At 39.6% G+C, this 23,684-nt stretch overlaps 1 protein-coding gene and 2 pseudogenes across 1 annotated transcript in view; all 3 read right to left on the reverse strand.

Annotated features, from left to right (window-relative positions):
* The window catches only part of LOC149098416 (gamma-aminobutyric acid type B receptor subunit 2-like), a 202,585-nt gene that overhangs the window by 112,816 nt on the left and 66,085 nt on the right, over window positions 1–23,684 (reverse strand). The window contains exons 7-8 of the mRNA XM_089278576.1: window positions 23,159–23,335; window positions 22,366–22,488 (exon numbers count right to left, since the gene is read on the reverse strand). Of these exons, the coding sequence (XP_089134702.1) occupies window positions 22,366–22,488; window positions 23,159–23,335 (300 nt within the window). The remainder of the gene's footprint in view (window positions 1–22,365; window positions 22,489–23,158; window positions 23,336–23,684) is intronic.
* LOC149098428 (uncharacterized) lies at window positions 3,704–6,129 on the reverse strand (annotated as a pseudogene).
* Window positions 11,578–21,215, reverse strand: LOC149098429 (gamma-aminobutyric acid type B receptor subunit 2-like; annotated as a pseudogene).

Genomic DNA, 23,684 nt, shown 5'->3' on the forward strand with positions numbered 1-23,684 from the left:
TACTGCTGACGTAAAATGTAACGGTACAGTTATCAAACTCCCCCAAAAGGAAAGGGCCATTCTTTTTCTAAATTTAAATTCTGGCTCAATGGTGGCGACCTCGTGTTTTGGTTGGCTTTCAACCTTGCTGTACACTTCCGACCTAAAATGGCACTAAGGTTAGAAATTCCCAGTTCTAATTGACACTTCCTATTTACGTAAAAGGTTATACGTGCCTGGCTAGTATTTCGAAATTTGGCGAGATCACTCATCAACAGTACAAAAGTCGAAATATTCCTTACGCTTTAGGTTCTTAAGGTACATGGACATGCCTTACAAAGTCCTTTTTTCAAACGAGAGTAAAACTGAAAATATCCAAGAAATGGGACCGTAGAGATATATGAATTTCAGTGCGCTAAATTAGGCGAAACTACCTGCGTTTACGTGTGCCCAGACTTAATCATATGCGCCTTTATTTCCATGCGAGAGACAAGACAATCGATGAACGAGAAAAGAGAAAGGGCAACAAAAATTAAAAAGAAAATAGAAATAAAAAAAGGCAATTAAAAGTGAGTTAAAAGAATAGTGTTTTAAACAGGTTTAAACACCATTAAAGTCAGTCGAAAACTATGTTAAAAATACACTTTTCGCCCTATTTTTACTCTATTTCATCAAATAGGTTAAAAACAGTTTTTAAAAATAGTATTTAAATACATTTAAAATAGAGTTTGGTTTGGTAAGGGAAAAGAATAATTAAATACATAAATAAACTAGAAATAGAAATTGAAGAAACAAAAATAATTATTAAAAAATTCACACCGCCTGAAGTGGACTGTTGATATCGCGTATATTTCATTCAGTCCAAATGGTATATTCAACTCACGATTTTCATAGTTAGCAGTCCACTTATAGGAAAGAAAATAAGAACAGTCCAGTTTTGACCATGTCTAGAAAGTGTGAGAAATTACACATTCGGTTTCCTTGGAAAGCCGTGTTGCCTCGAAACAAACTCAAACTTTGCTTTCCAAAAATAAACTGCCCGTGTGAATTAATACGGTGGCTTCAAAGGGACATGCACTTTTCTCCCTTTTTTTTTTTTCACTTGCGACTTAGCTGCTACTTTCTTGCGACTTAGCTGCGACTTTCCTGCCACTTTCTTTCGACTTAGCTGTTACTTTCTTGCAGCTTAGCTGCGACTTAGCTGCGACTGGCTACTTTCTTGCGACTTAGCTGCGACTTTCCTGCCACCTTCTTTCGACTTAGCTGTTACTTTCTTGCAACTTAGCTGCGATTTAGCTGCGATTTGCTACTTTCTTGCGACTTAGCTGCGACTTTCTTGCTACTTTCTTTCGACTTAGCTGCTTGGCTACCTAGCTGGGCCACGTGAGACGGCAGGCCAGGTTGCATTGCCGAGAAACACCACCTCATTCAAATTACTTCGACGCCGACGTCTTGTACATCCCAACCGTCTGAATATTCTTTTCAATTGCCTTAACGAGATCCCGATACCATGTACACTTACGAGAAATAATGCGATTTCTGGTGCAGTAAGCCCGAGATTAAAATAGTCCTCGATTATCTCGTCGCGCATTACTGCATTGTTCCTTTTTGCGGGAGAGTAAGATGGAAGCATTGCCAGCGACGTAGAGCACACCAAAATGAAAGTGAAAACGGCGAAAAACTTCATAGCTATACTGTAAAGCCAAGGCAAAACAGACTACCGATTATTGATAGGAGTCCACGGTGTTTTCAAATAAAACAACCTGGCCTGCCGACGCAACCTGCCTAGCGAGGTGGCCAGGCAGCTAACTCGCAGGAAAGTAGCAAGTCGCAGCTAAGTCCCAAGAAAGTAGCAGGAAAGTCGTAGCTAAGTCTCAAGAAGGTAGCAGCTAAGTCGCAAGAACGTAGCAGGAAAGTCGTACCTAAGTCGCAAGAAAGTAGCAGCAAAGTCGCAAGTGAAAAAAAGGGAGAGAAAAGTGTATGTCACCCGTACGCCAATTCCACATGCAACTGCGGCCATGTATTTTTTTCCGTTGGAATTTAATCTTTTCCGGTAGAAAATTACTGATTTCAATTTGGAAGTAAAGTAAGGTTGGTACATGCTACTTGAAAGCTTTTAACGCGAAACAAAGAAAGTATATCCTAAGAGAATAATGGGAGAAAAATTGGGGAGAAGCGCAGAAGCGCTTTCTCTCGCCGTTCTTCTCCCCTATTTTTTTGCTCGCCGTTTTTCGCGCTGCGCCCCAACTAACTGAACGCCGGGAAGAGGTTAACTTATTTCTAGTTTCCCGTGTTTAAATTATTTTCAGGGCGTGAATAGCATCTCTTAGGATATTTTGTCTTTGTTTTGCGTTAAAAGCCTTCAAGTAGTGTGTACCAACATTGCTTTATTCCCGGATTGAAATCAGCTAAAAAGAGAAATCTAGTTATTATGAATTATATTTACTACATAATGTATTGCACCAGAAAAATCCAATTTTTTTCAATGCTTTTTAATTTTTTTTATGAAAAGTAAAGTATGAACCAAAGCCAGAATTTCCAGGGATGGGGTTTCAAACATAAAATCTTGCATGGAAGAGGCATGGATATTTCCTGTTAGTATATACCACACAAGTGAATAGTGCTTTTTGCGCGCTCTGATTGGTTAACTTCGAGTTGATTAGCAAATACTATTAACCTCCGAGCAGCCGGCGCGAGAGATTTTAAAATTTCGGACCGCTGGTCGCACATAAAATAAAGTTTTGGTCCGCTAATTATTCAGCTTGTGTGGTATATACTAAAACAATTATTCACCTCAGTGTCGGTGAAAGTGATGGATATTTACCTCCACTTCGGTGAATAATTGTTAATTACATAACAGTTATTAAAAATGGCGTGTCTTAAGACCCTCAGGTCACTCTGAACAAGTGACTTGTGATTAATTGTAGCAGAACCTGCACACTTTGGAATTGTGCGCAACGACACCTGTTGTAAAATTATTTTCTAGGGGTGGTGGCAGTGGGCCTGCAGGTTAGCTTAAATATAAACATTCGGGTTATAAGCTTTTAATTCTCCTTCTTCTCACCTATGGAGAGAAGCATTTTGTGAAGACCCATATAAGGGCTGTAATTACAAAACTAGGTTAGCCTAAGTTAGCCTTAAGATACCTTGCAGTCATCCATTTCTCTGGTGTGGGTAGGAATCATGGCTTTCACGGCTCAGTCACTGGCTCACACTTTGTTTCACAAAGCATCCATGCTTGCCATGCCATAGAAAAACATGTGGCTTAATCTAAATTTGTTCCCCCTTCACATCAGTTTAGCTTCATAGTTTCTTTTAGAAATTCTTGCATTTGAGAAACCGCACTCCGTTATATATAATTTCCATGGAGACTCACTAAAATGTCAAGACCCTTAAAAATTGAAAATTGGCGCAACAAAGACTAGTTTCTGAATGGAATGAAACAGAGGAAAATGAGACTTGTTAGACTTGCCACCGAGGCGTGCGAGATTTCAAAATCAAACTGTCAAAACTTCCTGAGATGCTACAGGAATATATGTAATCGATTGGCCACCCCTCCAATAAAAATGTGCTCTCAATGAGATGAGTCGGGATATGCAGGTGCACGTTAAAAATTTGCAAAATATCAATAATTCAATCCCCATGAATTTACTTAAACTCTTGGAAGGAGCATTAAATCCTAAAATAAATACTAAATAAATGCAAATATTATTTTTATCGTTAACTAACCTTTAGTTGCATCATAATGCCCTTGAAAGGAGTGATCATAAGCAATGTAGATAGAGGAAGTGCTTAGTGGCGTGGAAGGCATGCATGTTAATACTGGTGAACTTGGGAGAGAAGTGATCACCACAATAGGGATTCTTAGTAGGTTGCCACATCCAAAAACACAGAGATTTCCCACGTAACTGTTAAACCATCCAGATTCGGAAAATCTCTTCAGTTCTTCCTTTACATCGAAATCCACAAATGAGCTATATTTGTCAATATTTGTTTCAATTTCCTGGCAGAACAAATGACGAAGCCGAGCAGTGTCAGAATCTATGGAGTTTAAAAGACCAATTGATTGTAAACATTTCACAAGTACCTCATTTCCATGGTCACTACTATTAACAAGTAAAGAATGAATTGCTGTTACGATGCTTGTAAAGCAGCAATTGCATGCCATCTCCAGGCACTCGGTCTACATGAAGACCAAATGCTAATAAATGACGTTGTTAGCACTCGTGATTCATTTCCACTGAGATTTCATTGTCTATAATGCTTCTGTCTTCTGGTGCTGCTCTGGAAGTTTGTCCATGAGTTAATTAAACCATCCTTTTAATGTCCGAGAATGGAAAGTTGAAAATGTCCAAAGCTCTTGACATGCAGTTCTTTTCCACTAATGACAGAATCTGATTCAAGTGAAGTACTCTGTCCTGGACATAGCTTACGAAACTATCATTTTTCAACGATCTTCAACCTGATTATAATTAGGATTAATACTGTTAATATTCATGCCCATTTGAAACGTTTTTAAGGAGCACCTTAATTGCTCTTGATTGTCTTCAACGGTCATGACAAGAGGAACTTATTTTAACGTATCAGCACTTTTAAATTTCTTGGGCAGGAAAGCTGGTATGACATTTTGTTGAAACCCACTTAATGGTGCCACAGGTGTTATTCTAGCATTTGATCTGTGTTTTTTTTTGCATCTGGATTCATCTTGCAACTCCAAACATACAACACTACAGTTAAAACAGCAATGGCAAATTCAGGTAAAATTGTACCTGCATTACCAAGAAGTGATCTTTTCAGTTGCCTGTGCAGTCTCTCATTCTTCTGAGTGCCAGTTCCTGGTGGAATTTCAGAGCAACAGCCACTGCGTATATGTTTTTGCATATTAGCTATAGCTTTCTTGCTTTCTTCTGTTAGACAATATTCCCATTTTTCGATTAACATTTGCAAGTTTGATTCTATACATTCTGGATCTGGTGTTTCCCTTTTCCTAGCTGGTCGTTCATTACCGCTTGCACGAGATACAAGTCCAAATTCGATTCACTAGAAAGTTGTTGCTACTGGCAGGAATCACCCTTGGGAATTGTTTTCACAAAACGCTGACATGCATGGAAAAGATCTAGTTTTACTGCAACACCGGGAACAACTCTGTTATAGGATGGTCGGACAGAGCAACAGTCATCCATCATTATTTAACTGTTCATTTCTTGCATCCAGACATGCGTTAAAATCTTTTAAAATGTGTTCTATTTCTTTAAAAGCTGTACTCCTTGTACGCCTCCAGGCCACAACTTGACCATTCTCATTTAGTGCAATATATAAATTTTCAAACTGATTTACAAAAGCTTTGTCAAGGCGTCTGACCACTCCAATTTGTTTACTTACTTTGAATGTGTGATCGCAAGATCAAGCAAGTATCGAGAATGGTATAGCTTCCAGTTGTTTTTGATAAATAGTTTCCATATTGTTAAAAAAGGAAAGAAACATGTGCATTAGCTGTTCATTGCTTGCAAAAAGATACATTACACGTTCATAGGAAGTGTTCGAATCTATACTTCCTTTGTTGTTGCGTACAAATGCCTTAAAGTTCATCGAAACAATGCCTGCAGCCAGTTCCAAAAAGTTTTGTCCTCGCCCAATATGTGCGACAACGTGGTCAAGCAGATCTTTAGAGCATGCAGTTCTGTAAAATGCCTTAACAGGAAACTTGTCCTTGAGTACTTGTGAAACGTTTTCAAGGATATCTGTTGAGGCAGAGTAGAATTCATGGCCAGAGGATGTATGGTCTGCCAGATTGTAAGGACATCTGTAGATAGACTGAAACAGAATTATATTTCCATTGAGGTCATACATCAGTCTTGGGTGACGCGGACTTTGGTGTGTCAGTTGTGTGGTCCAAGAGTGAAATACCAAAGGACACTTACGACTGGGACAAAGTAATTCTATCTGATAGTGTTGTAATGGACACCACAGAAATATTTTTGACATCAAAACATTGCCTGGATTTAAGGGCGAATTGTAAATCTCGAGCAAAGATCAGAGCATGTTACAAACTGTACAAGACAAGGTTATCAAGGGTGTTCAAGAGGTCAAAGACTTTATACCAGGGTTGGAAGATTTACGCTTCCTAAGTCAAGGTCTTCCCAATGATGCGTCGGTAAAAAGGCTGCGAGAACTTCAGGAAAAGTTTGTTGGCGGTGAGAAGAAAAATGATCAGAAATTGAAAAAGAAAAGAAAGCCGAGGAAGATCTATACTTTGTCGTAAAGAGAGAAACTGGCGAAGGCGGCGAAGAAGATGGACGATGATGGTATAATGGTCAAATTTTAGGACAATTTGCAAGATGAGATCAGAGTGAAGGATTACGTTATTAACCGGATGGAAGAAAATTTGAAATCCGCACAATCCGAGATAGACGATCTGCAGACTGAGTTTGAACGCGATCGCGAAGACTACTTAGAAACGATTCGAAAGCAGGAGCAAATTATCAAGCTTCAACAACAGCTTTTGGACAAGATCCAGCCATGCATACGACGCGACTGTAATTATTACAACATCGATAAGGTTCGATCGGAGAGCACGTGGCATGAAGAACCCGGCAAGTGGAACATCCCTGAGCTAGTCATTACAAAGACAACGCTTCCTACCCCTGGGATTATGCCGGGTGCAAGCACCCCACCCCGGGGCCTGAAATCGCCCGTTAACAGACCCCAAGTCAATAACCAGGGACAAGTTGTCAATGGACACTTAGGGAGGTATCCTGAGGAACCAAGCGAGGATCGTTTTCTTCAGCATTTGTCGCGAAGCTCTCGTGAAGATTACGCGTCGAGTTATTTTAAACCTAAAAGAGCTGACCGGTTATTAGCTGAGAACACCGAATTTGAACGATACGACAAACGAGAGTCATCTCCCTCGGGTGGAACGCGTCCGCAGCTCGGATTTCCAGGTACCGGGGGATCGAGCGGAACGTTGAACAACAATGTTCCCCCGGGGAGCGGAGGTAGTACTGGCGGGATGCCCGCTATGGGAAGACCGGTTAGATTGGAATCACTAAACATGCCGGGGGAAAGGGGAAACAAGAAAAAAAAAACACAAGAATCTAGACGAAAGAAAGAGAGACGACTGCTCATAAAACAATGCCAATTAATGGTTATAGGAGGCTTGAAAATAATCGCGCGAGTCCAGGCGTGAAAATAGTCGCGCGCGTCGTGGGTGATAATCACTTATAGTAACGTTTAGGTAGATATTTGTTGTCTTGTGTTTTGTTGAATTTGATTCTTAGCCTCGCCTTTTCGTAGACCCATAAAGAACAAATGGACGGAGGCGCTATAGAGCTCGGCCTGATGCATACATGAAGTCAGTCATAAACATTGTAATGCCCCTTCTTGTATTGGTTTTATCACATTCGATCGAATCAGAGCCGACAGATTTTACCAAGAAATAGATATCGATCGGCGCCCATCCTCAAATGTCAAGTAAGCTATTATGTTAGAGTTAAGATTCGAAAAGGAATCAAAAAGGTGGGCTCAAAATCTAATTTATATACATGTAGCTAGTTATGAGTGTATTTCAGTGTACCATTCCTGGTGAACTAATATATTTCCGAGTGCATGCACTTACAGTGTAAATTATCTATGGTATGCCGGCAGTCTTGTTATCACAGATGCAGATGAACACGTAAAATGGTTGACGGGATTTTTCATTGAAAGAAGTTGTAAATTATGTATAATAATTTCACCTGTGTTGAATGGTCATGACTTTGGGGTTTCTTTAGGCTTCCGTCAATTTTGAAAAAAAAAAAAAAAGAAAAACGAAATGCCTCTATTGTAGATGAAGCAGCGCATTTAAAAGTTGAACCCAAGAATAATACGAAGTCTGTGACCCATATGTTTTGCGCTTTTGGATCTTAATCGTAATCTAAATTTTTCAAAACTATTTTGCTGCATATTCCGTTGTCCTTTAGGTCCCGTGTCTCCATACTTGTACAGTTCATTGTTTTAGAGCTTTTGAAAAAAATTCAATGTTTTTATGACTCTACGCAGTGAATTTCTCAAATGCTACAACTGCCGTTTTCCGATCAGATTAACATAGTTGTGAAGTGAAAGCTTGTGAGTTTGGGGGCGAATTCTTTTGACCTTTTCAGTAGAGTTGCGGCTGTCTATGCCATCAAGCCGCGTTTGTACTTTGAATTTATTTCGACCTTTGCTGTATCATCAGCAACCCTTTGACTACATTTATTTTGCACTATAATACAGACTATAAATTCCATTAGTTTAATAGGCCATGATTCTTAGGTCGTGCTTTCGTCTAGTGTAATATATGTAATATTCTGATGGTTTACACAAATAAAGACTGTGTGTGCATTCGTTATAATTCCAAAATTTCGCTGCAAAGCAAAGCGTCCCCGTAAATACCATGCAGGTAGTTCATGAACCAGAAAAAAATCTTGCAATTAAATCCTGCTGAGCTCTCACTTTATTTTCCAGCCCTTATAAATTGCCGGCTTGATCACCATTACCACACTTAACCAAAAATATCTATCCCCCCCCCCCCGCCCCCTGCATGCACACCGCTCATTAAATTGTAATGGCCTGTTAATTGAGCGATAATGCATGCTTCAGGCGCTTGCCAGACATACTGCGCTGTGTTTGTCGAAGACGTATGGAGGATAGGGATCTCTACTGACTCGGTGGAGGCTTTCCAGTTGTCAAAACACAACTCAACTGAACTTTAAGAATTATTTAATATCGTTCTTTTACTTTACAGCCCTTAGTCATCTGCATGTTAGTTCTGGGCCAGAGTGGTTTTCACTTGAGTGTCGACAGTAATCCGTTATGGTTTTTGTCTAGCTTCGCAATGTTAATAGTGATTAGTTTAGAAAAAACTGGGGCTATTTCCGAGTCAGAATTAAGATGACAACTTATGGTGACTTCTACAAACAGATTTTCCCGCGCTTCGCATCGGTTACTTGATTCTCCTTCGAGTTTTGCTTGGTTTACTTCATGTTCAGTTTCTTCTGTGTATGAACACTTGTTTGAAAACCGCTCTAATGCCCCTTTCACTATTTTTATCTGCCTCCCTTCTTTCTCACCTCTTATCTTATAATAAGTTTCTTTCTTCTAAACAATCATAGCTTTACAAGCGGTGTTCATATATGTATGCTTTGACTTCGGCGATCAATGTTACAACCAACTACTTATATTAATTTTACCTTAATTAAAAGTAAACTGACCCACTAGAGAAGATATACTGATGAAAACCTATGTTACATCAGAGCGGTTTTCGTAAATACAAAACCAAAGTAATCACTCTGGCCAATCACAAAGTACGCAGACAATTCAGTGAACCAATCAAAGCTCGAAGTAATTACATGTAGCTGACGCAAAGCGCGGGAAAACGCGTGCGAACGAGTCACGATTAGTTTTGATTTATTCTGATTGGACAAAAAGAGGGCGCGAGTTTTTTAAGCCAAGGATACAGCGTAGCTGATGCAAAACCAATTACTTTTCGACGCTGAAACGAAAACCGCTCTAAAGAAACTCACTTTTAATTGATTAACATTTTGGTATGGGACGTTATGATGTCATGTTAAGAGTACGTTACAGTTAAATTAACTTAAAATCAACGGATAAAACAAAGAATTTTCTCATAAGAATTGACCTATCGGGCCAGAGATGAACCACACCTAATCCTTGATTCAAAATTTTAATCATCAAGAACAGCAAAACTGTTCTCTAAATGAAATCTAGCCGTCTGTGAGACTACTGATCTCGAAGTCTTCATCAGTCAAGTTTATCAAGAATCACCAATTTAACTTGCGTATAAGGTTAAACTAAAATTGTAGATAAAGACAGTAAAGGAAACATCCCGATCAGTATAAAACATCATGATCATTTGGCGCGAAAATATTCACGGATGATATTCGTCTGTGGACATTATCTGTTTCGAGAAGCAAACAGTTTTCTATAGACTGTTCACAGCCTCGCTGTCAACGATCGAATAAAAATACGAGAAAACAGAGGGATGTGAATAGTCTAACAGTTTTCCGAGAGCGAAGCTCAGGTCAAGGAAAACTGTGAGCTTTGGGGAACAGATAATTTTCAAGGACCAATATCCGAGCATATATTTAAAGTCAAATAGAGGCTGTTGTGATTATTATCCATCAAATATTTTTCGCAACACGTGGGATCTTTTCCAAATTGGAGAATATCACTCGATCGGATATTTTCGGTTTTTGGCTGGGCCATATTCAGTCACTTGACGCGTTTAGACCAATCGTGTGTGATTACGTTTGCCTTCCAATGGAATATATAATTCTCATCAACAAATGATATCACATTATTTATCTTCATTACTCGTCCTCACACTTATCGAAAGACACGGTGCTTACCATTTAATCAAAAAAGCCTGCAATTTTTGGTCGACAGTCAAATGGAGCAGTAATTTTACGGAAAATCCATTCGAAAATTATAGACTACCTCTAGAGGTAGTTCTCTTTTTCCGTCCGGAACGGAACGGCGGAAATTTCCTCACCATTTGCCAAATTTACCAGTTTTCAGTCTCTCATCACCCTAAAACAATTTCGGGATATTGAATTACAAATGGAAAGCGTCACTTGCTGATTTTGGAAAAACCCTTGCCACTATTCAACGGCCATCGACATAGGCCCCAATGGTTGCTTCTCCATACAATTCAATACTAATGTAGTCGATACTGATGTATGCCGCCGACGCGTGCTGGAAAGAAACGACTAGGTATTTACCATACTAGAATTTGGCGATACTTGTAAATACCTATCCGATCATATCAGGTCAGTGACTTGATATCGTCTGGGGGAGTTATTCCAAATTGGGGTAGGTAAGATTGAATTATAAAATGGCGAGGCCAAAGGAACCTGATGTGCTAGCAAAGCGTGCCATAGAAAGTTCGATCATGAATTCAACAGACCAAATACCGCCAGACGCCCGTTGATATTAGGTCAACTGAATGACTGGATATCACAGGAAACCAGGACAGTAGTCATGGCTTCTGATTGGCTAATTGCTAACTTGGGTAACTAGAGTAATTCATGAATGAATTACTACAAGTTAGAGGGAAAGAAGGCATTCTAACCTCTAAAATCGCCTCAAAATCTCAAAAAGCATAAATGGGAAATGGGTACCGACAAGTTTTCATGGTTATATTTGACAGACATACTGCGGGTTAACCTCGGCCAATGTGGTACTAGCATCGTGATGGAGTAACAATATGGCTCTAGTCGCCTCAAGCTATGGTCATTCCAGTTTAAATCTGCACCGCACCCTGGAAATCCCTCATGACGAAATGTGATGTAATGTATTATTGCAAGTCCGCTGGGGTATTGCTTAATTTAGAAGCTGATGAGGGTTTTCTTCTTAGAACTTTGGCGTTCTCGAGGGGTTTCCAATGCAATGGCCTGGTTTTTCATGCGGAAATGGGATTTTTGCTATTCTTTCTACGAAAGCGGTTTCCAGGAATCCCTAAAAGGGAGGGTGAGGATGTCAAGTTGGGTTGGCAGATGTAGAATAGAATGGCCGGTTAAGCTTACAGTCAGATCTTTTTTATATGATAAGACGTTACGTTCATTACCCCTACGCTATCGCTATTTTTTATTTTATTGTTCAAAGGCCTACTCTCCGTGAATATGCTGTAACTCAGTGGTAGAACAATTCACTGTCGCCTGGAAAGTCATAGGCTCGGCTCCTAGCGAAGAAACAAAAATATTTCGATTAGAAATTTCGGAAGCCTCTCAGATATCTTTATCTCCACCAACCTTCATTCATACCACCATCAATTTCCACTCATACTCGCTCATTGCTAAAAGTAATGGATATTTTGGGGCAAGATTTGTATCATGGGTGTTTGCGGTGAGCCTACTCTCAGAAGAGAGTAAATTAAGGAAAAATCTCATTGCTGGTAAGAGTTTTGTTTTTTTACCTGCGCTTTCTGGGATATCCCAATCAGTTTGTGTTGCTTTACAGGATGAAATCTGCCCCTCTATTAGGTCGAGGTTAACACAGGCATTGACTGCCTCGTCCCTCTTGTTAAACTGGTAAATCTACAAGTAAAAAAAAAAAGAAAAAAAAAAACCAGAACATCGAATGAAGTTTTATATTTTGTTAACTAAGTAATCTCTCATCTTTTAATCGTACACTTTTCACAGACAATCCCAAACATATAAGCAGCGATTCTTCTGTTGTACCAAAAGATGGAACATTTAATTTACTCGAGGTGTTGTTCTTATTTTGTGGCTAGCTTTCAGATTTAATCCTTGCTAGTCCAGTTCTGGATCTCTCTCTCTCTCTCTCTCTCTCTCTCTCTCTCTCTCTCTCTCTCTCTCTCTCTCTCTCTCTCTCACGCAAAAATATGCTTCAGCGTTGCGTGAAAGAGAGAATGCCAGAACTGGAATAAATTCTTACCTTTGGCACAAACACGAGTAAGAGAGTAACGCTGGTGCACACGATCAGACACAATGACGTAATGGCATATAGAGCTTCATAATTCACCGAGCCATCCATAGCAAAAGCCACAATAGCACCAATGATGGACAGCACGGCCACATTATAAACCGACATCCCGATGTACCTGGAGTCATTTAGAGCAGGAATGCTAACATTACGTGTCCCCCAAGCCAAGAACAGACCAAATAACAGAAGGATGCCTTGTAGGCGAATAAAACGGCTAGGAAGTACGTTTTGTATTGACAAGTGCAATGGTACAACACAGGGACGATAATAATGTCCTCGCTCTTTCGGATCTGCAGATAGATAATCCAAGATTATAGCTATTTTACATAGAGCGGCTTTAAAAGGTAATTTGAGTGTCGTAATAAGCGCACTCTAAAACTATCTGAAACGTTTTTGATGCGTTCTCTTCCTTTATGACATTGACTTAGATAAACAATAATCTCTCTTTAGCGGAAATATGCTCGGATATTTGTCCGCGGACATGATCTGTTCCGAGAAGCAAACAGTTTTCCGAGAGCGTAGATAGCACTCGAGGAGAACTGTGAGCTTTCAGGAACAGATAATGTCCAAGGACAAATATCCGAGCATATTTCTGTGCCAAATGGAGGGTATTGTGTGTATTATCCTTCAATTATTTTTTTCGCAACACGTGCGGTTTAGAAATTTGTTGAATTTTACTCGGATATTCCCCAGTTTTAGCTATTCAGTCACGTGACGTGTTTAAACCAATCGTGTGCAAGCGAAAATATTTGAAAACTTAAGATATTCTAGCCCCCATAGAAACTAGAATGGCTCCGCTCGTATTTGCTTAAGACGAATATATATTACGTTTAAGACGCACAATATGCGTAACATTTAATGCGCCTTGGTAAATACGAGAAGCATAAAACGCGTGTGTCGAGAAAAGAGAAGTTGTTTTGATAGAGTCTCTTTAATTTGGAACATTCAATGATTTAAAAGGCGATCTTGCAGATATTAAAGTAAGTAAAGAGCATTGTAAATGTCTCACCATATGTTCAAATGTCAGTATTTTGGCTTGGAGCGGATCAGTTGCAATCCAGTATGACAAGAACACCACATCGACAGCTAGCAAGCCTGCCACAATACCAAGCAGGTGAAGATCCTTGATGGCCTGAGATAAAACATAAAAGGCAAGATGTCATGGACACTTCCACACCTTCCGTAGCCGAAATTTTGATACCGTATGTTCTTGAATGAAAGGTTGACTTCGAATATACACCATCCCTCTTTAACAGCTGGTCGAGGATAGATGAAAACAGTGATCTCCGGCGTTCACGGTTCCAGATACGAAGCATTTACTTGAGATAAAACATACATTTTAAATCGGAATTTTTCAAACAGATCTTTACTGTTTATGAGACAGGACTTATTGACAGGAGCAACATGCGCTCCTGTCTAAAGGTTGATGATGCTACCGCGGTGTGTTCAGGTCGCTCCTTCAAACTATAGAAAGTTGTTATATCGTACTGTACATAATCCTGCTTCAGCTTAATCCAACTGTAAACAGACATGTTCATTTTGCTGCCACCAAGCTATTTATAAGGCTAATTTCAGTGAGAAATCAAGCAAGAATAATCTTATGCATATGTTTTGGTGTCCTCGCCCGCGCATGTTGTTGTTGTGTGTGTTAATGAAATTAAACTATGTAGTATTTACCAAGTGAGTGTGTCCCTATAGTTCACAATCTCACCATTTTTTTGTTGGTCGTGGCAGCTGTGAATATCTTGTGCACTCGCCAGGTTTTACTGAACATGGCACCAAATGATAAGGAAAATCCAATAGAAAGCACTGCAGCTCGAGCCTGATGACCAAATTAAGTGTTAACGTTCTGTAAGATAGTTTAGGAGGTTCTCCGTCTCGTATTTCATATGTGTGCAAAATCAGACCTATCTTCGCCTTACACGCAATTAGGTTTCGCTGATCAAAACGCAGTGGCTGTTACGTGTAAAGAAAAAAAATTGTTGCGTTTTCTATGATTTTATTTTAGCGAATATAGTAATTGTAAGTAGTAATGTTAATGTAAATAGTAGTGCGTTTTTGTCATGAGCCCCTGGCTCGGGAGATTAGGCAACCACTCCCCACGTTGACGACTTAAAATAAAGTTAGCTTTCCTTACCGTATCATTGGCTAGGTGCTTTTTGGCTTTAGTTGGCCGATAGTCATTTGGAAGCTTCTTTAAAACAAACGACAAAAAGTTATATCTTACATTACAATTGCTTCCATACTCATCTGAAGAAAGGATCCTCGCATCTAAACCAAGCAAAACGACTGAGGTGTAACAAAGCATACAGCCCAGAATAACAATATTATTGAGATTTGGTGATGACATCTTAATGATTCTGCAAAGAGGAAAAAAAGAGATTTATTCTTCGCCAGTGGTTGGTCATCAGCTGGGCATTGGGCGACAAAAAGAAGGTCGGATAATAACTTTTCCAGGGATCAATATGTACTGAGAAACTACGAATAGATTTTACTTCAAACGTGTTCATGACCATAAACTGAAAGAGTAGCCAGTTTTAGCACTAAATTGGTGTCAGTATCGATAAGCATTTTGTCATGATACAAGTCATTATATGAAATATTGTATACTTCAACTGGGTAGAAAGATGTGAAGACATGATTTATCATCACAGTTATACAAAACTTAAGCAACTGTAAAATTAAAGCCTGAAAAAAAAATTGAGGCTTGAACGGCGGGATTCGAACCCATGACCTCTGCGATACCGGTGCAGTGCTCTACCAGCTGAGCTATCAAGCCAACTGGCAGCTGATCACGTTGCTAGTTCGTAATATACCCGTAGATAGTGAAGATACAAGTTAATTTATGAAAGTTCACATATTTGAACTGCGGAGACTTTATGTATGCTGTTATGACTTTCCTGTCAAATGTAATTAAAGGGTATTTTCCAAAAGCGGGCTTTATGTCACTGGTTTTCAATGTTTGGAAATCTCTTCTAAACAAATCAGTTTCTGTTGTTGTGCATATACCGTAAATCTTCGAATTAGCGCCCCCCCCCTCCCCCCATCTCGAATATGCGCCCCCGAATAAGCGCTCCTCCTATCGGCCAAAATTTAAAATAAGCGCCCCCCCTTTCGTATAAGCGCTCCCCTCCCCTCCCCCTATTTTGTGGACGGGTGATGAGACGGCAAAGGATGCATAGTTTTCGTCTTGTAGTATTATATTTGTATATTGTTTCAGTTCGTGACCACGTGAATTTCTAATGGTGTCGCGATGTAAATTTTAGGATCAGATTTTTACGTCGATAAAGAGCTTATGTTGTTTTTTGCGTGGAGATGATTTATTTAAAAAATGATCATGTCAGTGCACGATTTGGGAAAAATTAAATAAGCGCCCCCCCTCGATTAAGCGACCCCTCGAATAAGCGCCCCCCGCGTCTTCTCTTAAATGTGAAATTAGCGCCCCGGGCACTTTTTCGAGGATTTACGGTATCAGTATACGGCCTCGACGGTAAATGTCATACCTACTCTTTCCATTGCTGATGTTAAAATGTATGAAACCCAAAGAACAGAGGATTCCAACAGCTGCCATAAGCCACATGACTATTATAAGAGGTAACGGGATCATCATAAATTCCTGATATCGAACTGACCGATCTTTGGGTGGCTTATTCCCTGAAAGTATGCATGGCAAGGTAATAAATTTCATTTTTAGTTTACTAATCTAAAAGAGAGAAACTTAAAGAATTTATACAAATTTCAGTTATGTCGTTTATCCGCCTAATTTATCTAAAACATTTTTACTAGAGTTTCTTAAAACAAGTGGGTAGAAAACATGAGAAGGGGCTTAATTGTATAAACATCTGAAATATCACTGGATCCTATCGCATCATGTCGCTTGGTAATCTCCCATTCTAGCTCAGTTATACACTCATTTTTGTCATGGGAAGTGTACTGTAGATAATTGTATTGCTTTAGTTATTTCTGAGCTGATTAGGTATTCACGAACTTCTAAAGATATGAACACAATTTTCAATAAACAAGGGTAAATTCATTAGACCTTTCACAGCTAAGACATGAAACAAACCAGGGTGAATGAGTCTGCTCTCGCTCAAAAACTCGCTCGCTCGTGGTTGAAGAACGTTCCACCAAAAAAAAAAAACACAACAACCCGGAGGACGCCACATTTTGCTTAACAATTCCAAGAATATCTAGAACAATTCTATTCTGGATTAACTCAGTATGTCCCTTGCTATACAGCTGACTGTGTAAGGACAACTTTAATGTAATAGATAAAACAAGAGAGATCTTATCTTACCACATTTCCAAACACTGTGACGCGGAGTGGAATCAGATTTTTGACGAACCATTAGGTGTTTAGAAATGTGGTAAAACACTGAATCGAGTGCGTGATATTTCTTTACAATTGAAGCCAACTCAAACGAAATAACGGAGAAACAAAAAGGTAAGAATATGTGTTAAAGAGATAGCGCAGATCGATATCCAAACACCGTCACGGTTATGATTTCTTTCGTTTAAACTTGATGAATTGTTATTGACATGTTGATAGATGCGAATGTAGCCATAACACTACTAGAAAAACTGCTATAGAATTATTATTGAGTTTGAGAGAAGCTGATCAAAATGTGTCACCTAGCTTAGTCCAAGTTCTACATGAAACGAGAATTCGGTCGATTCCAAGCTACATTTTTGCAAACGACGACACAAAAACGAAGATACCTACTACCACTGCAGAACAAGCGCAAGACTTGTCATTTTTCTGTTTTAAGCTGATTTAGGTGAGCTATTCATTGGCCGAACAAAGTCCCATTGAATAGTAACACCTTTTCTGTACCTTTCCATAAAGAGTTCTTGGTGGCCTCAAACAGCTCAAACTTGTTTTGTTTTGTAAAATGCTGGCCAATTGGGACTAGCTTCGTTCCATCATCTGTGACAAGTGACAAAGCAGAAAAACAATCATCCAGATACGCTACTACTGCTCAATGAGATGTGACAGGAGCCCATCACTAGGAGCGTGCAACTGCCATACTAAGCCTATATTACGGCATTTTTACAGACCGGTCTATTTTTAGGCTTCTTTTCCCGCGAAATAGTTCAGTTCTGGTCTATATGAGCGCGCATCGGTAAGGAAGAAAATGACGGCCTTAGGTGGACATGTCGACAAAATAAAACTAGAACAATAAAATACGCTAATTCCCTCTTTATTTTTAAGTCCGTGCTTGTAATTGGTCACTGAGGTTCCTGCGGGGGTCTGAATTCGCAGTAAATTTAAATTAAAGATGCATCGGTCTGTGAAAACGCCGTGACAGGAATATGGGGTAGTTGCACGCTCCTGGTGATGGACTCCTGGATATGACTGGTTATAGCGTGTAGCTGGAGTTTTGGTGACTAATTAAAACTGCAGCAATGGAAAGGACAAGCAAAGGAACTTACTGCTAATTTACACGAGATAACATGTACATATCGCACATAGATTAGCAACACATTTTTCACAGTAAATGAAAACCAAATTAATACATTACTTTCAGTCAATGTAGAAAGGTAAAGCAGGCCAAGCCATTAGGGCTTATCCCGCTTTCCGTAGCATTGAGCGACTAGAAGTGTTTCTACTCCCCTGGCTGGGATTCTAGTCCATCGCAGGGTTACCTTCAGCATTAAATTTATTGTACTCCAGCTGGTGATGTAGGGCACTGTAAGCGTCAACCTCGTTCCCAGGCTCTCTCTTCTTCCAACGGCCAAGGGAGGCAGAGGATAGAGAGCCAAGGAATGAGGTTGTGTGAGAGTCGTGTTTTGTCTAAGAAACATCACAATGACCCTGGTTAGGGCTTGAAGCCAGACCGCTCGATCAGGAGTCCACTGAGCGCGCTGACCACTAGGCTACCGCGCCTACCATAGTCAACTTAAAGCCAGTCTAATGAATGAGCTAGAAACCGAGTTGGATCCATTCTGAGATGAAAACATTCTATCAAGAAAGCTATGTACCTTGGAACTGTTTCACTACTATTATTCCTTCCCTCTGCTCATTGGCAGTAAACGATATCGGACCCTAAAAACACACAAAAAGAAACCTTTATCTATGGGGTTAGGGTATCCTGGGGAGCTACTCCCACAAATAATGTGTGGGGTCTGCGGCCCGCTTCCCAAAACCTTTCCTTACCCTATTCATGACCAAAATCTGTGGTTTTCCATACCCCATTTATGACCTGACCAAAAATTTAATATCCTATTTATGACCGTTGCGGCTGGCACAGTTGCCCCAAACATAATTTATGAAGGCTTTTGTTGATGGTCTTATCGATAATGATGAAAAAGTAGCTTCCTCTAAAAAAACATAGTTAATTTAAGAACATAATATTCAAGATTAGAGTGCAAGAGCCATACCCTATTTATGATCAAAACGGCTTAAAAACCCTACCCTTTGGGGCCGCATATACCTATATAGCCTATATAAGGGAATACCCCCAGGGTAAATGTGAAGTGGCTGGTCCTATAGACCGCGTGGTAGTCTGGGGGAACTCTCAAATAAAAATAACGGGGCTGCTCGTAGTACCTTTCAGGAGTTAAAAAGCGGTTTTGGTACTTCTCTAGGGTGTCCAGCATCAAAAGGTCAACAGCGGGAGCTTTTGCAGTACCATTTAGGGTACTGAACCGAAAAAAAATTAACAGGAGGTAATGTGTTGTTTTACAATTGGTACCTCTTGGGGATGAAAAAAAAAACAGGATCATGGTACCTTTCAGGGGTTGTTTTCAAAATTTCCGACGAGCAACCCCCTCCTTTTTATATGGGAGTCCCCCCGGGCCTACACACCTAACTCGCTTTAAAATGCTGGTCTTTTTCACAGTCATTGTTTGAGTCATCACCTAACACTTGCCCCCCGCCGCTCCGCTATGGGAACCAGAGGATTAGAAAAGCAAATAATTAAGCAATTACCGTAAGACCTTCAAAGCTCACATTACGGAGCTTTGATTCTATAGTCCTAGTTACCGCGGAACTACCAACTATTTCTTCCACATTATACTTCAGTGGCTTATCGGCTGTTTGCAATGCGGTGCTAGCTTCTTTCAAGGCTAGTATGATGGCCCACATCGTATCAAATGCTGTTGCCATTTCGATCTTGTCTGAGTCGTCGCTGAATTTTTTCACTTCTGGTTTACTGAAGACTTCCCTCAATGTCTGAAAAAAAATTACACAATATGACCAAGAAGATTACTTCATTGTGATTACCTGAGAGCAAAACAGTATAAAGCGAATGATCAATTTGCATTACAGTGCAAATGAACGAGTGGACATTCGGAATTTTCTCAGTCATACATAATTAACTACTTATTAACCGAGAGTGAGGTGTTTACGGGAAAATCTATAGTCTTTCAGCCAATCATAAACCATAATTTCGATGTGTAATTTGCACTGGTGTTACACTTGAACTGCACTGCTCTCAGCCAATCAGAGACGAGTAATTTTTCATGTATATTATTAGGTGAAAAATATTTCTGAATGTCTGGCACTACAACCAAACATTAGTGTCTGGTTTGTATTAAAAATAACCAAGAAATTAGCAGTTACCTGCAACGTGTTTATGCATTGCGCGTAATAGTGTTCCGCATACATGCTCTGTTAATTAACAAATCATTGAGTATAGCTTGAAAATTGAAATATTTTTTTTTTAATCGCTATTGATCCGAAGTTTGCCGCACGGTTTTCCCTGCCTAAGCTAAGAGGTATTCCGTCCCTAAACTAAATGCTTTTAATTCTTAATTTGCAATCTGAAGCGGTATCCTCCGCCTAATCACAGAGCCGTCTTTAAATAATGCGGGCACTTTTCGTACCAAGGTCCCGTGCACACGTATCCGGACATTTTTGAATCGGCAACTTTTTCTTTCCGGATGCGGCTTCCGTCCCCTCGCATCCGCCGAATTGGGCAGCGAATCCGGATATTTTTGAATCCGCTCTCCAGGGCGGGGTTGAACAAAGCCCGATTACGCTAACCCAGGTTCAGCGAGAATTTTGATTTGAGTTTTGTAACTTTTCGGTGATGTTTCTGTTTATACTGTTTGTCCTTCAGTTTTGAGCTTGACTAAGCTCAAACTACACAAAACGTAAGCAGTAAACATTTTCATCCAAGAAAAATTAATACTTCGGGTAACGTTTAATCCTGGATCAGCGTTAACCTGCTTTCGAACAACCCGGCCCAGAGTGGAAAAACATAAATCCACAACGAATCCGATAACGTGTGGACGGTGAAAATCCGATGACGTAGCAAAATCGTGTCCAGTCTCTTACCGAACAATAAACCAATATGGCGGCACAACGTGTAGGTCTCGTTTCTCTAGAGTGAATCCGGATACCATTGGATGCGTGTGGACAGGCGAATTCGATTTGAATACGCCACGTGTGGACGGGGAAATTTTTGAATACGGAAAGAAAAAAAATATCCGGATACGTGTGGACAGGGCCTAAGAATTATAATCTCCTTAAACCTAGCATGAATGATATTGTTGTTTATCCCTCACAAAGTGTCCACACATGCTTCTTACCAGACCGGAAGTAGTAGTTGTATTTTCATCAGATCGATATAAGATATTCTTCTCGAATATGAAGGCTCCATCAGCAGCTTTTTGGTACTGCTCTTTGGTACAAGTTTCGGTCTTGTTTTTCGTTTTTCTCTCGTATTCAGCAAGCTCATACCAGTCCTCTATGGTTCCGGCATCCGGATGCAAGATCCAAACAAACTCCGGTCCATAAAAGTCCATCTTGAACGCCTGTAATTGAAAAGTTTCGACGCCTGTTTCAACATCGTTGTTAAGCTAATCACAAATGCAAAAATACATGATAATGCCCAGACTCCCAAAATATAGCTGAGTGAAAGATACTATAATTCTATTTCTGATAACTTTCAGCCAAAAACAATTTGCTCTGGACTTGATTTTTATATTTTGTTTCCACGGTTCTCGAATCACTCCATGGTTACTGAAAAAAAGCATTGACATTTAATTTACTTTATAGGGTTGGATGGTAATAACTAGACAAGTTAAAGTTACACTGTTAAAAAAACTCACGTCACAAAACAGGAGACTCGCTCCCCTCTTATTGAACTCGCCCAGAAATATTTTAGCGTCCAATTCCTAATTAAAATTCCATATTAAAATTCATTACTATTTTTTCACGAAAAATAGTGAAAGTAGATAACTTTATGTTACGCATTTTCTTATACTCTTACTTATTGTCAAGGGTTTTGACATAAATAAATTGATTGATTGATTGATTGATTCACTGGTAAAGGTAAAGTATGATGGGCCAAGTGGTCCATGTCGCTGAGGCTTATCCCGGATTTCGGTAAGCAACTAGGGGTATTTCTACTCTCTTCTTCCCTGGATGGGATGCTAGTCCATCGCAGGGCTGGGGCTAGCCCTAGCATTACATTGGTCGGTAACCATTCACGCCCTTCAAGAGGTACTGTAAGATAAGAATATCTTGCCCAAAACACAAAGCAGTGACCTGGCAAGGGCTCTAGCCTGACCCGCTTGATCTCGAGTCCAGTGCAGGAGCAGTCCGGGTTTGTCAGTCGCTAGACTTTCGTGTGCTATCCTTGTTAAACAAAGTTGATTTACTTCAGTCTAGTTAACTGATTTCAAGCGAGGCAAGAGAGGATGAAAAAATATAATAAAATAGGCTTTATTTTCAAGGTAATCCCTCTCAGATTAATTTTAGCAATGGTACCCAGTTCTTTCGCGTATAATGGTACCACAGAGCTGCTTTGGCGGTCCACGAGAGCAAACTCTGCGTTACAGGACTGGCTATTTCTAGTCTCTCCGGTCCAAGGATATCCGAAACCGGGAGTGATCTACTACCCAAGATGGACTACGTTAGGCCTGTGTGGGGAATTAGTCTTGAGGGTTAATTATTACCTTCAGTTTGTTAAGCTTTATTTTGATGTCCTCTTTTATATTTTGGTGTCCCAGCAAACCTGTATTAATTGCTTCAAATCCGATGATTTCTAAATCCGGATGGTTTATAAGATCACCCACTACCTGAAAGTTGATATGAAGAACAATTCGCAATTACTATTCTGAGTGAAGCTTAGTCACACCATGAAATAAAGGAATTTGTTATTCCATTGCGTTATTTCTATGACGTATATATAGCTCCTGCTTTGTATGAATTGCTGTTCATCCCGCTCGGCCATTGTTGCTGCGTATACCTATCGAACCGAGTTAGGTAATTATCCTGTAATTATACTTTAAAATGACACACTGGGCTAATTTAACACTGACCCAATTACAGCAATCTACACAATCAAACTCAGAGGGTTAGTTTCAAAGCTTTAGCACAAGAGTAGCGAGTTAAGGGAGAGGATGGCGTCGAGTATTACATGTAAATGAAATCTAGTATTCGAAGTGAACGATGGAAAACACGATATTCACTCGATGAATGACATTCAAGGAGTGAATATCAAAAATGTCTGGTAAGACCGTGCTGAAATAGAACAAGCGGAACTGTAAAGAATATTAGGCTTAAGATTAAAAAGAGTCATGATCACTATTTAAGAAAAAATCATAATATATCAATCTACGTCTACCACCAAATTAGTTAGTTATTTATTTATTTCACCTATTAATACTTTGAAATTATATAATTCGTAATAAACGAACTATTATTATTAGGTTTATTAACTGATGCTTAATGTATTTTAGGCCCCACCTTCACATAAAGTCCTCCTGTATCCAGGAAATCATACACGATCGCGGCTCTCTTCCACTTGAAGTAGTCCATCAGTCGAAAGTTTGCAGCATTGAATGTGAACGCTGTTGGCGCAAACGTAAATCCGAAACTATCTTCGAGTTCGCTCACTTCAGAAGTAGTTGTTAGGTATGTCACCTGTTGAAAAGAAATAAAAGATGGTTAGTTTAAAGTTAATTAATTAACGCTTGTTGATTGTTAGCAACTACATGGTTAATCCAAGACACAACTCTGACTGTTTTAAGCTAGATTCCTCATTCCTAGCCATCCTTTTTTTGCTTCTTTTTACGTGTATTTTAGTGCAGCCTTTTAACACTTTAATTACTTTAAAAACTAATCCCTTCAATTTTGGTGAAAATTTTAATTGTAAACCGTAGGTTATTTTTCAGAACACTCACAGAATTAAGTCTTTCTTTCCTTACTAAGATCGTTTCAACCGCTCGCAGAAAACGAAGATTGTCTGCAAAGCCAGTTGCTGGGATTGTGA

Source organism: Orbicella faveolata, unplaced genomic scaffold (assembly GCF_042242905.1).
Source record: "Orbicella faveolata isolate gen_17 unplaced genomic scaffold, um_ofav_v1 contig_46, whole genome shotgun sequence".
Taxonomy (NCBI): Eukaryota; Metazoa; Cnidaria; class Anthozoa; order Scleractinia; family Merulinidae; genus Orbicella; species Orbicella faveolata.